Source organism: Heterocephalus glaber, unplaced genomic scaffold (assembly GCF_053883595.1).
Source record: "Heterocephalus glaber isolate CG9 unplaced genomic scaffold, H.glaber_assembly_v1.0 deba00001586, whole genome shotgun sequence".
NCBI lineage: Eukaryota > Metazoa > Chordata > Mammalia > Rodentia > Bathyergidae > Heterocephalus > Heterocephalus glaber.
In genome coordinates this window covers 18,309,796-18,327,466 of record NW_028258364.1, presented here as the reverse complement: position 1 = coordinate 18,327,466, position 17,671 = coordinate 18,309,796, and the positions used below count along the sequence as shown (strand labels likewise).

The following is a 17,671-nucleotide window of genomic DNA, read 5'->3' as shown; positions in this document are numbered from 1 at the left end:
ACTATGGCAGGACCTCCCCAGGGAGCAGGCTCAGAAAATGTCTCTGTATCCCCCCTGCTCTTTGCCCATTGTAAATGCCTAAGAAATCTTGCTTCTTAAAAAACCTACTATCAGAGAGCTTAGCCCCTCGTCTGCCTACAAAAGCTTACTATTGATGAATATTTACTTTTCCCACAAAAGTCTATATTTGTAGAATAAATGTACCATTTCCCTTTTCTGTGAATATGGGGTTTAATTTCTCTTGAGTGTTGTCTTATGCTCTCTAGGTTAAGAATGGGCTGTGACAAAATGCAATTTACTTAAGAAACATTTTCATAGAGTTTATAATTTTCCAGCATTGCATTAGACCATGTACAATTAATGTAGACTAAAAATTAATACATTGAATAAAACAATTTTAGGGAACAGAGTTTTAAAGCAAAGGAAAGAAATACCTTTCTTAGTGTCCTTAAGTATTGTTTGCAAGGGGCTGTTACAAGTAACAAGGCATAAATGAGGAGAAAGACAGTATATCCAGGTGAGAGAGAACATGGGTGTGAAACCATCAAAAGAATAGACGCAAGACTGTTCCCGGCTTATGAGAAATATGAAGAGGTTCTACAGGGAATTGAGAACAAAGAGGAAAACAAGAAAGATCTCTTGAAATTGGAGTCACAAGTTTCTAGGGTTGTTGAGATGAGGTTCTTACATTCTGGCCTGTATCAGAATTGCTAGGCCTGACCCTCAGTTTCGGATTCAGTAAGTTGAGGATAGAAGTCCATCTCTATTGATGTTGCTCACTGCTGCTGGTCGGTGTGGGGCACACCTGGAGAACCAGAGACTTAGTCCTGTTATCTTGTTCTACCTCTGAGACAAATTATGTTCTGGGAGGTGAGGTGATTTGCTCAATGTACACTCCAAGTTAGAGACTGGAAAATATATTCTGATTCTTCTGATTTTTCCGAGGAATGGGTTGTGATCTCACAGGTGCAAAAAGAACAATCCAATTTTCAATTGAATATAAAGCATGCTTTTGAACTTTTATTTATATCTTCATCTGATTGTCTCACGGTATTTTCAGCCTCCTGGCTCATGACTGAAAGTTCTTATTTGAATACAAAATATTAATGCATTCTTGCTGAGAGACTACCATGGGAAGTTACAGAAATGACAAGTAAATTAATTGAGCGTGATAGGATTCTAATGAAGTAAATAATTCTTGAAAGTGCTGTATGAAATAGGCAGTTGTGTGTTTTTAGTATTCAACTCAATTCCTATTTTGGTGTGTTGTGCATTTCTGATTTCTCTGCAGTTTTAATTTTGCTTCTTTATTTCTTTGTAGACACGATAACCAGAACATTACAGATAATACTGGAAGTTGTACCAGAAGAAGATTGTCATAAATTATAAGCAATAGATTGAGTTTTGGCAATCTGTTCAAGCACAGAAATACAACATGGATTGCCACTTCATTTTCTGCAAATCCGGAGAATTGCAACTTTGGTGATGGACTAAAGGAATCACTTATTTCTGTTCACATCTCTAGTGTAGTCACACTAATATCTGAGAAATTTAGTGATAATATTATGTCTTTGTAGAAAGCTGATTGGCAAATTGTACCATAAATTTACATGGCTCTTGACTCTCTGATACTTACTTGTTGAGTTTAGAGAAAAAACTAACAAGGTAGGCTGTTGAGTGGTCATTCTGTACAGCATATCTTATGACAAATAACCTTCAGATCAATGGCTAAGGTGTTTTCTGTATATATGGGTTTTGTAAACATGTTTTGGATACTGTAGATGATTAAACTGTGAAAAGGGTTTTCTATTCTTCTGAAAAAATAACGTGTCATTAATTATGACAAAAAGGAAAGAAATTTTACATTGGTTTTGTTGGTATTGCATTGCTTCCCCTTGGGTATCATTGTTTAATGCATTATACAAAGAGCATTTGAACAAAAGGTAAAGTCTATACATAATTCTCTTGAATACATAAAAGGAGAACTTCTAGGGGCTATTATTTACAAAGTAAATCCAGAAAGTATGTCATTAAAATCCTTGACGATTTACATTAGAGATTTTTCTCACTCATTATTGGACAGTTCCACTGTTAATATGCCATGCTGTTTTCATGCCAGTTCGTTTTATTAGGTAGTTCTGTCCAACTTGGTATTAAAACTAAGAACCAACATCTCTTTCACTAATAACTTACCTCTTGGGAAATATGTCTATAAAGGTACCCATTTTAAATTTTCAAATTCCAATATTGAGATGAGAGAAATCACCAATAAAGAAAAAACTCAAAATATCTAGCCCATCCTTAGATGTCTTTATGCAATGTGAATAATTCTGAATATTTAAAAAAGTTCCATGGTTATTTTCACATGATAATGAATTTCAACAGTTTGTGAATTTCCTTCGTACATTTTTATTCTGTGAAAATATCTCTCCAGATAAAACTGTCCAGATCAATTAGGAAAAGGCATATATTTATGCAGAAATTGAGCAAGAAATGTCACTGCTAAATAAGATTTGAAACTGATATTCCTAAAAAAATTCTACTTCTAAATCTAGGCTTTGTCAGTTATTTCTTTTCTTTAATTATCATTCAACTTGCAAAAGAGTTAACTGATAACAAGTTTATTGAAAAAAAGAGAAACTGAATGAGTGTGTGTCAGACAGGTGTTATTATGCCAGAATTTGGAAATATTGTAGAATTTTCAAATGAGAGTAATATGATGGACAATTTTAATTATTATTTATATACCTCCAAGATTAAATGGTCAGTCATGTCTAGAATGTGTTTCATCCCTTAATTTTTGTCCATTTTAAAATAAGATTTCGAAGAATTACACTGATTGAAACCATTAAGAACAGACTTAGAGTTCATCGACAATTGGCCAAAGTAGAAATGATGATTTATAATTTTGGAGTATTTCCAATTCATTAATAACATTTAATATACATGCAAGATTGATTTTTTTGGCCAAACTGACTGCTTACGTCTCTTAAGTAAATTCATTACAATACTTAGTGTTTATTCATGACATAACATTTTCAAATTTTGATCTGTAGTACCTATTTCTGACTTATTTTGTCAATTTGTCCACATCTCTCCTTATTATCTCTTTCTAGAAGTAAAAGTCTTGTACACATTTTTTTTTTTTTTTGCAGTACCAGGGATCAAACTCAGGACCTTGCACTTGTGAGGCAGGTGCTGTGCTGCTGAGCTAAATCCCTGGGCCCTTATTTTTATACTATCTAGGCCTCTAAGATCTAAACAAGCAGATTCTTCTTGAATTTTTTCTTGCCTGGTGAAAGATACGGTAATTCATGGAGAGGTTTGTGCAGCTCTTAGTTATCCCTAACATTGATGTGCTTACACTGAAAGCAGATTGGTCTCAGCATTTATGTTATTTGTTTTCAAATTTAATACATCTTTAAGGTATCACTGTACAGGCTAAGTAGAATATACACTCATTACTCTTTCTCTTATTTTTAAAAGTGAGTTTTGGCATATTAAATTTCTAATGGCACTGAAATTTTAACCAGGAAGACAAACAGCAAGTAGATGATGATGATGATGATGATGATGATGATGATGATGATGATGATGATACTCATGAGCATGATGATTTGATTTCTTGAGACAAGTTCTTGCTATGTAGTTCAGGCTGGCCTTGAACTCACTATGAAGCCCAGGAGAGCCTTGGACTCAAAGCAATCCTCCTGCCTCAGCCTCTGAATGCTAGGATTATAGGCGGGTGCTACCACTCCCAGAGCCAGTAGATTTTTTTAAAGCGATGAAGATTTAACTTATATTTTAGTTTATTTTAGGACACATCATGAGAAGACAAGGGTTTCTTTAATCAGTTAATTAATATTCATAATTCTTATTCAAAATGGCAGCAAAGCAGATTCTAGTTCAGAAACTTTCTTGTACACTTGTACTTGTATATTTTCATATAAAGTAAAGTCTTCTACTTTTGGATTGATATATGTGCATCTACTCACATATATATCCTATTGCAATTGTTATATTTGTACCAGTTTACATATGCAGATGTTTATATAAACATTATGACTTTATTATAATATAAAAAGCACAAATGGCCATACATTATAAGATAATTAATGCACTATTTTCAAAAATTCTTTTTCAGTACATAAGTCACAAATATTTGATTATGATTTTAAAAGATCAAGTAAAGACTTCTAAATCCAAAGCACAGTTTATTCACATAAAGAGTGATTCTCCTTAAACAATCATAAATACTCACAGTAAATATTTTTCTTACAGTGCAATTTTGACTCTGGTGTTAAAGTAGTAGGTTTGTTTTCCTTTGGTTAAGTGAAGAAAATTGAACTATTATAAATGATGATTTGTTTAGCTGTAAGTAAACCTTATTCTTAGCGTAAAGATTTGTCCTAGAAAAGATGGGGGCTCTTGTTCCAAACATAAAAATTAAGGATGTGCATTCACACACCTATCCACTTATAATAACACTCCTCCTGCCCCGGTGGCACAAAATCAGGACAATTTATTAGGTTACACTAGCAATGAACGGCAGTTCCTCTAAAACTAAAATATGTATGTTGAAACAGATTTCCAGATTGTCTGGTGGGTCTAGTGAAATTGTTTCCTCCATTGTTATTTGATATATCAACAGATGGTTAACACATGTATGATCACATAACAGAATTCTTTGTGATCTGTGATCAGCCTTCAAGAAACTCATTATTTTATCTCAATTTGCAGATGACTGTAATGCTAAAAAAGGGAGAACTTTGACCTTTGTTAATACTGATCTCTTCTAGTTCAGGTGTAAGTTATGAAAGGATAGAAAACTGAAGGTCAGAATACTAGAAAATGAAAGGTAGTATGTGATTAGAGTTGCATTTTGATGTTATACAATACATTATGCAATGTAGTTGGAGAAGTATTAAAAATGATTTGTCTGCTGTGTATAAGCAGATACCTTAAGAAGTAATTAAACATAAGTTTCAGTGCCTCTCACTTAGACAAGATCCTTCCAATATCTTGTATCTAACTTTACATTAGGAATTTTACATTAATTTTCCTGAAGAAGACCAGGAAAATTATATATATTTCTGGCCACATAAAATCCGCATCTGTCTTTATAAGGTAAAATAACTCCCCTATGGGATATTTAATATATATGTTAAGTATTAAAGCTATCCTTTAACTGATGTATTTACATCTACTTTTTAATGGCTTTCTTGTGAGATATGTGACATATAAGAAAATAGTTTCACCTTTGTCAGATTTTATGTGTTGGTTTTGAAGGAAAGAAACACAATGAGTGGGATTAAAATGGTAGGTATTTTTCTTAGTTTAGAAAAAAACAGAGATTTGGGATTTGAATACAGATGACTCAAGAAATTTGATTTTACTTGAATATAGTGTTGCTTCATTTTCCTCTACATGATATACAGTATGTTGGTGCTGATAGTGTTTACAGGGTTATTTTTTGTTTTCCTAACTATTTGAAATCAGCAATTAAGTCATGCTATTGTGGAACTGGCAAGAAGATAGTAGTAGATATAAATTAAAATTGATAATGTGTCATTTTCATGGTTTTTGTTTATATTACTTATATGTAGATAAAAGAATTATTACCTATATGCATATTTTAGCTTAATTTCCCCATAAACAGTATTTGTAAAATCTATCTCAATATATGAAATATCTAAAACTGTGACCTGTGTATAGGCCATAATTTGTTAGTACTGTACTTAAACACATAATTTAACAGTAAATTTTTGAAAGTAAACCTTTCCTCTTTTCATTGCATTTTCAAATTAGTTTGGATCTAAAACTAAGTATTTTATATATTTTTAGCATAAATACGGATTCAAAAAACATGAATCATGGTCTTACAGAAAGCACCAAATTTCCTTATGATGTGAGCTGTCTTCCTTACAACCTCATATCAATATTAACTTGGTCCTTTTGAAGCATTTTTGTTTTATTTGAATAAATTAATGACATCCTTTATTTCATTTTTGACATTATACTCTTAAGATAGGAAGTGAATTTTAATTTATATTTGCACAATTATCTAGATTTTCTTAGTTTGAATCTACCACATAGGTTTACTTTCTTGGGAAGTTTTTTTCCCCTCTCATCTATGTTACCTTTGGGTTAAAATGCACAGAGTATTGTTTCAGACTCCAAATAGCTGTCTTGTATATGTGCATATGTCAGCTTATTTGGATCAAAGTACATTTATTATATCAATAACTGCCTATGCAATTTTATAGATAAAGATTCTCTCAAGAAACTGTGGTGCATTAGGCACCTGAGAGACAATGCAGACAGCTGCAGTGATTGAAACAGAACATATTTTTTTAACCCTCTCTCTCTCTCTCTCTCTCTCTCTCTCTCTCTCTCTCTATATATATATATATACACTACTGACTTTTTTAAGGCATGCTTTTCAAGTGAATTACTTTATTGGTTAGAAAACCTGCTTGCTAAGACCTTTTTACCTCTCGTCGAAGCCTCTAGAAGACCATGATGAAAGGCAGAGGGGAAGAGAAAAGAGATTAAGGCAGTTATTTCTTTTGTAGCAGTGATGATATTTTGAGTACCTTTTCTGACAGGGTGTTTTGCACAGCATCTTGTGGGGAAATATGTTAGGTCTTTGGATGTTACAGCTGCATAATTGGATAGCAAGTGGTCTGACTGTAATGTGACTATGAAGTTAGACCTCACATATTCCTACTAATGAACCTTATTAGAAGCATGGTAGGAAATACCCTCATATCACACTGGGATACAATGCAGTGTCGTTCCCTCATCCTAGGTTTGAACTGTCTTATTTCAAAGGATTTCTAAATTAATTTGTGCTAGAATTTCTCCTTCATTGCAAATTCTGCTTACTAATATAATGTGAAAATATATTAAAGTAGAAAAATACTTCGGAGAAATTAAACATATTGTTCGAAATGATTATATGGTTCTAAAAGAGAAAAAGTTCTTGAATGGAAACAACAACAATGTGCGGGTGCACACATACACACACACACACACACACAGTTGTTACAAAACCCACCAGAATTCAACAATTCTAAGTAATCTGATCCTTTCCTTGAAAAATTTATTCGATAGTTTTTCCTTGTGAATCTTACTACTACTGCTACAAATCTAGAACTAAATTTTTAAAACTTAATCTTGAAAACTGGGCCTTTTCTCCTCCTCCTCCTCCTCCTCTTTCTCTTCCTCCTTCCCCTCTTCCTTCTTTTCGCCTTTCTTCTTTTTTGTACTGGGGATTAAACCCAAGGAGTGCTGAGCTCTTTTGTTAATTTTTACTTTGGGGACAGAGTCTCATAAGTTGCCCAAGCTGAGCTTGAACTTGTGATCCTCCTGTGTCAGCATCCTAATGTCTGGGGTCACATGCATGCGCCACTGTTCCCTGGTAGGTTCTTTTTTGGACGTTATCCATGTTCACTATTTAAGAGTTCCTAAACTATTTACAAAGACTTTGCTAAAATGTACCAATAAACTTAATGAGAAAAAAAATAGTTCCTAGAATCCATAGCAATATTAGGATATACTTTGCTTTAAAATGTTGCTTATTTAGGGCACAAACATCGGCCCCAAATTTCTCCCTCTCTGGAGATGGAATGCAGTACAATAGTAATGTTTTCAGCATATAATACTTAACAACATTTGGGAACTTTGCAAATATAAGCATCAGATGTGTTTTTTCCCTGTGCCAAACAGGTGAACAAACATGTGTTTTACAGATGCTAAGTATTGGCTGCCTGTGGTTTTATAATAAGCATGTGCCAGAAGAGGCAAGACAAATGGCCTCTTGTACTGAATGCTTGGTGACCTTCATCTGTCTTACTTTTCTGACAAGGATTTAAATCTAAATTTCATAGAGCTTGGCTCTCACTTATCATAGAGTGGATTACCTGGTAGTAATGCACTGGTAGATGGTTTTTAGTTATTAATTCAGAGTTCATCTCACGATGAATCTTTTATGTATTTTTATTGTAAGTATATCCGGATTTACTTTATAAAAAATGTGTCTTTGTTTTTAGCTTTTTCTAAAATATGACCCAGTAATAATGGCATTTTTCATTTGTCAAGGGATAGAAAAATTTGTTTTTGTGTTGGTATGTTTATATTAACATTATTAGGTACTATACATAAATATATTTAAATACCTTTTATGTTCTATGGCAATAATTTGCATTAATGGAATCAATTTAACTAAATGACAAAGTGATAGGTTATTCTTAAAGTTTATTTATGCTGGAAGTCTTCCCTTTGATCTGTACTTACGCTAGCTATAATTAACAGAACAGCTAGATCCTGAAGTTTGATCTGGAATGTGTTTGTGATGACCTTGTGCCATTCCCCAAATGGTGAGAGCCTGATGAGTTTGGTCTGGTGATCTAAAATACAGAACTAGGAAGATCCAGCAAAGACAGAGTGGTCCTCATCTCTGGCATCATTTCTTCGCTCTGGTAGTGTAGCTATGAAACCTGATAGAGATGATAGTGTGCACTTTGTAAAAATTTAACCCAGTGTCTTAAATTGTCTGATAAACTCTTAAAGAGAAAAATTGCTTTTCTGCATCTATGTTCCAACCACCTTAGGAATACAGAGGTATTAAACTATGAGAAGATAAATGGTACAGGGGGACTTTCCTGTGTGGGTTGTGTTGTTTGTCTTAGGGTTCTTTGGCACTGGGGCCTGTACCAACATGTGATCTGTGAAATGAAATAGATTCTTCTACAGTTAAATGATTTCCCTCTGGGGAGAGTTCTGGTGCAGCAGTCACACTGCCAGATGGTGTTTATGGGCTATTTATGAAAGTGGTAAGAGACTATGAAACAAGTGTGCTTTCATCTGATGGGAACTCTACGCATGTGGTTTTGTATGGAATGAATGTTGGTGCAATAGGATTCCATTCAAAATTGCATTGAATTTAATTTTAGTTTTGTGTATATGTATACCTGTTATGCTTCTAGTGGCTTCAGTTTTATATTGGTTTTTGTACATACTTTTTCTTGAAATGTTTTAAAAAGACATTTAAATAAACATTTGATAGCTTAAATATAAGTGTAGTGTTTTGTTGTCTTTTAAAACAGTGTATATTCCTTTAAATTGAAGGCCTTGGTTTTAATAGTTGGATTTATCTATCACTGATTCTGTAAATTCGTTGGAGCATCCCTCTTAACATCAATTTTATGCACTGAAAACTGAAAGTGATGGTAAATTCAGTGTCCTGCAAACTCTCCTCTTCCTTACAGCCCACACTGATCTCATCTGAGATACCCAAGTTCATTTCTCTTTTCACCTGTGCTATTACAGAATTTACATTGTTGATCTTTAATAGGAGTCTTGTCTCCTGTAATTCAGCCTTCACGTGCTTTCCTAGGGTGACCATCCTGACACAAATGAGATAAAAACATTTGCAGCAGTCTCACATTTATTTATTCCCTTTTTATTTTGACATGAAATCCTTATTCTTTCATCTAAGAATTGTCTCTTTTCTCTCTTCAGCATCTCACATTTTCTGTAGCCAAATTAAATGTCTTTTTAATAGTTCAATGAAGAAAAGATGCCATTATTATTAGCACTTACGCACTGAAAATTCTTATAGGCATCCTATTTTCCTTCCTACTCCCATCTCCTCACACCTAAACACATAGACTTGTACCCATGATTCATCTGAGTCCAAAAGGTTACTGCGTCTAGAACCTTTCCCCAGCTTGGCTCAAGATCTGACCCCTGACCTCCTTCACCATCTGGGGCTCGTCATTTTACAACTCAGCGTACAATGCTGTATTTGATTTAGTGCTTTCAATTTTGTACCTGTTTTGCAGATTTTGTCTTTCACAGACAGAAAAATAGTAGATATTCAGTGTTGATCACGTTTGTAAATTCAATAAATGAATTTGTGACTTCCAAATTTAAGCCACCTGTCTTAGTCATTTTCCCATCACTGGAACGCAATACTTGACATCTGCAACTTCAATGAGGAGAGGTTTATTTTGACTTATAGTTTCAGAGGATTCAGTTCATAATCAGCTGGCTCCAAAGTAGGGAGGGCATGGTGGAAATGGTCTGGTGGAGGAAACCCACTCACGTCATGGTGACCAGAAAGAAAGAGTGAAGGGAGGATCTGGGGAACAAGATATGCCCTTCTGGTTTATGGCCCCAGTGATTCATCTATCGATAGTACATGTGACTACTGAATTCACTAGGAGATGAATACACTGAAGAGTATAATGCTCCCATGATCCAATCATCCATCAAAAGTCCCACCTTTGAGCACAGGAGAGTTTGGGGGGACTTTGTAGGTCTGATTAATAACACTACCCATTAGACTCTGTGGAAAGAAAATTTCTATGATACCTCTTCAGAACAAAAGTGAACAGACTGGGAAGTCCCCCTCCACCCCGCCGCCTTCCCTTCATCCCTCTCCTTCCATAGGTAGACATAAACTCTCAGTCAAATAACTTATTATGGGTTCTTTCTGTAAATAAGACATTTAGGGTTCTCTATTCATGATAATATATATTTTATAATAATATCTTGGAAAAACCTTATAGTCTGGAATTCAGAGCAGGAGAAGACCTAAATTTTTGGTGATCAAATCTCACTTTGAAACAGAAATGGGAGAATAAGTAGCCCTTTTTTTCTTGTCCGTATTTTGGGTAAATAATGATAGCAGAAATTAATATCTTTTGGCACCTATAAAGTTTGCACAATTTTGAAAAGAAATATAAATGATGTGCACTGTAGCTATGCTTATTTTAAAACTGATGAATATGACTGAACCTGTGTTTAATGAAAGTATCTAGACATTTACTTTGGAACTGTCATTAGGCTTTTAAATGTGCAGGTTCAGATTCACAGACTTTTGCTATTGGAACACAAATGGTGACTTTCTACTTGAAGTTTTGGGCCGTGTCGAAGTGGTTGCACTGTGCGATGATAATATATCCTGTGATGGGATGGGGCAGCCAGGGGTCGAGTGGATAGATCAACTTTTGATTTTTCCTCCGCATATCCTAAAAATTATATTTGCAGACTCATTAAAGATCTGACTTTCAAGCTCAGGCCTTCACCACCTTGTTACTGTTTGTACGGTCTTAAGTTTAAGAACACCTGGTCACCAGTGAGCATTGGCTGAAACCATGAGCTAAGAATTCAGAAACAAAAAAATAATTAAGACTCAATGTCCTTTAAAATTTTAGCTTCTAAGATTTATTAATCTCTTGAAAGGCATGAAACAGGATTTGTTAATGCAGGCTAAACTTCGCGAAGATCGAAATTCCCTCCAGCTATAATAAAATAACTTAAATATAATTGCATATAAACTTAAGAAATATGTGGGAAGCCAGCTATTTTCCTCTCATTGAAATTTGTTCTTAAAAATGAAAGATATTAATTTTACTTCTGCCATACTAATTTACTGTAATTATATGGCATACCATTATTATCTTATGTTCCATTTTTTAAAATCTAGAGGCTATGTAACATTTCTTTTATATTCTGAAGTCTGCTTTAAACTCAGTTATGTTTATTTCTTCTTCTTTCATTGCCATACTCCTTTCATAACTTAGCTATTCACTTATTGATTCAACAAGAATCACTAAGCCCCTCCCCTGTGTCATTCAATACACTGGGTGCTCGAAATAAGTGGTTAACAATTTATGTGTAGTTTCTATTTCATGAACTTACCAAATAGTTGGGAGATATTTTTGCTAAATCACTGAAGTATTTTTGCAAATTAGGGTAAGTCTTAGGTGCCATAAAGCAGCAATGTCACCAAGTGGATATGATTTGTCCTGGGGTTTGGGGAAGGCTTTCCCAAGGATGTAGTTTGAGTTGATATTAAAGAGTGGGTGCTAGTTACCCAGGTAAAGAAGAGGAGGATATGGAATGTTAGAAGAAGCATGAGCTGTGTGACAAAGGCCCCAAGCCAGAAAAAGCAAGGCTCATCTACAGAAATAAGTGAGAAGACCATGCAGCCAGAGCACTGGGACAAAGTACAGATCACATCACTTCAGAGGAGCAGGGGTAAGGACTCAAGAGGCAACAGTCTAGAGCCTTGATCTATATCCAGGGTAACAGAAATAATGCAGGCAAATGAAATCCACATGCAATATAACACTGAGCTTCAGCAAAATTTCAGATTGCTCCCTCTCCTGACATCCCTACATGCAATTCTTTTTTTTTTTTTTTTGGTACTGGGGATCGAACTTGGGTCCTTGTACTTGTGCAGCAGGCGGCAAAACCACTGAGCTAAATCCCTGGCCCTCCTACATACAATTCTTTCAAGTAGTAAAACAAGATTCTTTTTTTTTATTATTATTCCTGTATTTTACCTAATTAGTTCACACTACTAAAAGTGTTTGTAAAATGCATGAGGCTTTAAAATCTATATCCTGAAAAGGGAAAGTAATTGGAAGAATTACATAACCAAAAATGTGGGAAATCTTGTTTCTGGGCATTTTACAGTTGTCTGTTAGCCTGTTTCCCTTCTTCCTTGCAAGTTAGACTATATTTCATCTACATTGTTGAACAGTCACCAACTGTCATCTCTAGGATGGTTTGTGATTTTTTTCAGAAATCTTCTGGTACCTAATTATTCAATCTTAAAATTTATTTTCAAAATTTATTTTTTGGGCCCACTCAAAAGTACTAGACAATCCTACCTCACATGGTATGTTATCACAAGAAAAGATTGTTTATTTGACTCTGATGTTCCATTATGAGCATTTTCAATACAATAAAATTATTTCAAGTTTTTTGTGCTTCCTTAGACATATGGAGAAGGATTTTTTAGTTTTTTCACTCCATAATTTACAGTGAAAGAAAATTAACTCTTTTAGTAAGATAGGAATTTTGCCTAAGGAATTAGAGAAATAAAGAAGATATTACCTGAAGGTACCTAGTGCTATTCCATAGAAAACAGGATTCCCTGATACAATATTTTCATACCCAAATTTTCCATACCTGAGATCCTATCATCAGATGTTTTTCTATGCACTTATAGTGATCTATCAGTTTCTTCCGAAGAATAAACGGATATCATCCAAGTGTATCTAATGATAAAAAATGTTAATGTATGAAGTCTGTAATTATTAGTAAAGCACTTTCTCAAATTAAAGTTTTCAGATTTCTGTGAAAGAATACTGAATCAAAAGATGAAAGGGCAGAAGAAATTGAACGGTGGTTCAAATTCATGAGATGTTATTTATCTTTTTTATTAAGCTGTATATTAACCATGTGCTTTAAGTTGACTAGGACACTCTTCACAACTCTCTATGAATAAGACAAATGGCAAGCCTTCCTTCCATTTTTGGATTAAGAAAATGTGTCCCAAATCACTAAAATGACTTGCCTGGAGCAATAGAGAAAGTCAAAGAGGTCAGAATAGAAATTCTGATGATCAAATCACTCTTAAATTTCAGACTACTGAATCAAATTGAATTGAATCTCTTAGGTGAAGACAATTACTTTTTTTTATTTACAAGTCGATCATTCATTATATTTTTGGTATTTACTATATGATTAATAATGAATCTTACGAGACGAGATATGTATCACAGTTCTTCAGCTGTAAGAATTCACAGTTCTTCAGTTGGTCAAGATAAATCTATAATAAACCACAGAAACATACAATACAATATGTAATTAATTGTGAAATTTAATATTCAAGAATATTAAAAGATAGGAGATTTTGGCCTTCTCAGGATCCCTTAAGAATCTGGAGGAGTTAGAAGAATAGAATCTGATTTTGGATGATGGTGATGTGTATGTTTCCAATCTGAGTATGTTTTTGGTTGATAAAATAATTTGGTGTGCATAAAATGGAAGATAACACACATAGAGAAGTTGGTCCACTCATGGCAGAGGCATTATATTAGCAAAAAGAGTTTTGATCTGAAGATAGGTACCACTGCAGTGGTTTCTGAAGGAGATGATGAGGTAAAAGTGGGATTGAACAGTTATTACATCAACTCCGCCAGGAGGCTTATAAAGAAATTCTGCAATTTGCAAAATCTAGCCGATGAGCCTTTACAAAGAAAAAAAGGGATGAAGAAGTCTAACTTGGGATAAAAAAATAAAAGATCAGGTAGATGAAAAATTCTGGAAAACAACAGAGTTTGTGCCTGGCTTACCATAGAGGATGAAGTTAAAGTTGTCGTTGGTGATTCGGGGGTTTCAAGCCTTAAGGGGCTGAACCAGGGAGTATGTAGCTGAAAGGGACATATTTGTGGTAGCATCTGACTTTCCTTATGTGATAATTATGCATTGGAGCACATTTTTGTTTCTGCAGTGATGAGTTTAGGATGGTGAAAATTCCATCTGGATACTTTCCCTGATTACTAGATCACAGGGCAAGGGCTCAGGTGAGAGCACTGAATTTGAAATACACATTGTTAATGCTCTTAAGCAGGCTTTGAACTAAAAATCAATTATTAGATATGTCAAAATTGTAAGACAGGTAGAGGAACAAAGTAACACACATTGCTGATAACAGCTAACATAAAAGAATGTGAGTCATAGCTCTGGATAAGCAGCCTTTCTAATACTAAACTGCAGAGTTAGAAAGATTTGGCCATCCTATCATAGGCAGCCCTGTAATTAAGTATTTAAGCCTTTTTCCACAGATGCCTGACCCTGTAAAACACAGCACATGGAGCAGTCAGGCTGGCTTCAGGGAGAAAAGGCGGGCAACGGTGGTTTTGCTTTATTTCGTTGTTCTCCCTCCCAAACTCATCAGTGTGATACTGCTTTTCTTGAAATAGGTCAAGAGTGTTTCCCTGACATAGTTCTTTCTATAGGGAAGTAAACAGCAAGGACAGGAAAAAACCATCTCCTTCTCTCCCCATCTCATCCCATCCCATCCCATCCCATGCCATTTGGAATATCCTGCATGGAGATGACCCTTGGGTTCAGAAACCATTTTAGTACTTTGTATCCACAATCTAACTTCAACATGGTGCCTGGAAAATATTAGATACTGAACACATAGTTTTTTCATTACTTGGGTAAATGAAATTGACAGTTAAAACATATGTGAATGGAATGGATGGCTTTCCATTGGAAACAGTATTAAAAAAATAACAGTATTAAAAGGGCATGGCCATAGAGTAAGCTCCGAGAAGCCGGGTTGGAAATGGACAAGGTAGAAAAGTTAAAAGGGGAAAGAGCTTCTCTACTGAGAATCTTTGGTTCTGAGATCAATGTCTATTTTAGATGGTGGCAAAGTTTATTGCAGTTTCAGAATATTTCCACTGATGTCGTCTTTCTTCCTCATATTTTGTTCAAGTTGGATGGATGGCAGACATCTGGGGATTGTGGGTCAAGTTTGTGCTAAGTGAAAAGATGTCAAATAATAATTACTGCACTATCTTCTGATCCCAGAAGCAGTTAAAGACACAATTTTGAGTCTTAACAAGCCTGTGGTTTAATTCAATGCAAACAACAGAAACAAACCCAAGTAATTGAAGCAAAAGAGGAGGTATGATAAGGATATAGTCAGATCTTGAAAAACTGTCAGAAATGCAGCCTGGCTTTAGAAGAGATCCTGAAGCTAGAAATGAAAAGTGATAGAAAACTAGACAACATTCTCTCTCAATTTCTTAACTCTATGTCTCTGTGACTCTATTATGCTTCTATTCTTCCACGTTCTGGGTTCTCTATACAATTCCTGAGGCTGTAAATGTCCCCCAGTCAAGAGAAGGATCTAAAGTCTCAAATCATGCAGCCATAATTTTAGGCGCTAAATTACAACCCCAAATAGAGTCCAATAGTGGCCCAAAGGTCACTGCACAAGAAGATAGGTGAATTATTTTGACTAAGTAAGAAACTATAAAAGGTTTTCTCTATGCATACATACCACATGAACAGTTGCACATGTATATAAAACATAAAGAAATCAAGAATTTGGAAAGCGTACAAAAAGTGTAATGCAGCCAGCAATGAAATTAATAGTTGACATTTATCAAATGCATAATATGTGCTTTTAGCATCATTCTAAACACTATATTCTAATTTGGTATATAATTAAATATTAAAACCTCATTTACTCCTTACATCACTTTACGAGGTATGTCCTATTATGAAGAAACCTCAGTTTAAGATGTAGTTAAACCTCAGCTAAGATGTAGTTAGGTTGTCCAAAGGCACCCAGTGTCTGAAACATCTTAAATGTCTTTGAATGAAAACGTCTGAAAATTATTCCTTTTCTCTGACCACCAAATGTTTTATAGCCAGTCTCTTCATAAATGTTGAATTTTTAAAAATATTTATTTATTGACTTGCTGAAGCAGAAGGAATTTTTATCAGTGGAGGATTAATGATGAATATTTCCTTGGTCACAGGGGAGAGTTTATGAGGAGAGTGCTCTACTTAGCTGTGGAGGGCTGTTAAGGATAGAATTGTAAAATGAGAGGTTTTCTCACTACTGGAAAATTGAGTAGACAGTAAAGTAGTTCAAGTAAAATTATAGGCTTCATTTCTACAATCCTGCCACGAGGCCATAGCTTGTAAAAATGATTTTACTTCTAATTAACAATTAATTTGATTAATTCAATACTCCCTTTGATTTCTTGGTTCCAGAAATTTCTGTGTTGGTAAGAGTAGAATGAAATGAGCAGCAGATTTAGATGAATTGCCAACTCTTTATTTGGAGACTTTAACATTCTGAGAAATTGCTTAGATCAAACTGACAAAACATGAAGATATATAATGGTTTAGTAGTAGGCACATATCTACATAATTAAGCATATTAATATATAGAATATAAAATTATTACCTAATAAACAAAGATAACTTTTGAATACTCATAAACTATATGCAAAAATTGAGTTTCTTTTGGGACTCAGTGAAAACCAATTAAATTCTAAGGATTCAGTATCATGGAGGTTTGGACAATAATACAGAAAACTTAGACATTAAATACAAAAGAGTAGTTATTTATTTATTTACTTATTTTTGGTACTAGGGATTGAACCCAGGGTCTTTGCACTGATCTACATTTCCAGTTCTTTGAAAATAATTCTATTTTCTTCTTGGATGGCGTCTTGCTAAGTTGCCTACACTGAACTCAAACTTGCAATCTTCCTGCCTCAGCCTTCCAGATCCTTTCAAATTCTGAATATCTGCAACTTAAAAATGAACTTTAAGAAACTCTTGGTTTAAAAAAAAAAGTCACAACATACTTAGAAATAGATGATAAAGAAGAAAACATCAAGCCAGCATTGTAAGGTGACAGCTAACGTAGTTCACAGAGGGACATTTAGATGACAAGGGGAATGAAGGTGTGGCTACAGGGAAAAACAATACCAGCAACAGCAAAACCACAGAAAGGCTACACAGGTGAACCAAGTTCACAAACTGAGCAACTGTGTAGCACTATTTTTAAAAGAGAATATTTTGGAATAAATTCAATGCAGTTATAACATATACCATTGAAGTCAGTTTTTAGAAAGAAAGGAATTATTTAGATATGTAAATCCTATGTAAATTAGGATGTGTCATAAATGTGTGTACTAAGGAAAAAATTGTCCTTATATGTTATAAAATGCCATAATCTTTTTAGCTGTTCACTGTTCAGGGTTTTCTTCTATTTTCTGGATTTCAGAGAAAAGCCAAGTGTTGAGCAGACTTTCTCACTGTTTAGCTT

General features: G+C 34.4%; 1 protein-coding gene across 1 annotated transcript in view; it reads left to right on the top strand.

Moving 5' to 3' along the window:
- Positions 1-2,289, top strand: part of Slc7a11 (solute carrier family 7 member 11) — a 73,087-nt gene extending 70,798 nt beyond the window's left edge. The window contains exon 12 of the mRNA XM_021236499.2: positions 1,322-2,289. Coding sequence (XP_021092158.1) covers positions 1,322-1,389 — 68 coding nt within the window. The 3' untranslated portion in view covers positions 1,390-2,289. The remainder of the gene's footprint in view (positions 1-1,321) is intronic.
- The last annotated feature ends 15,382 nt before the right edge of the window (positions 2,290-17,671 follow it).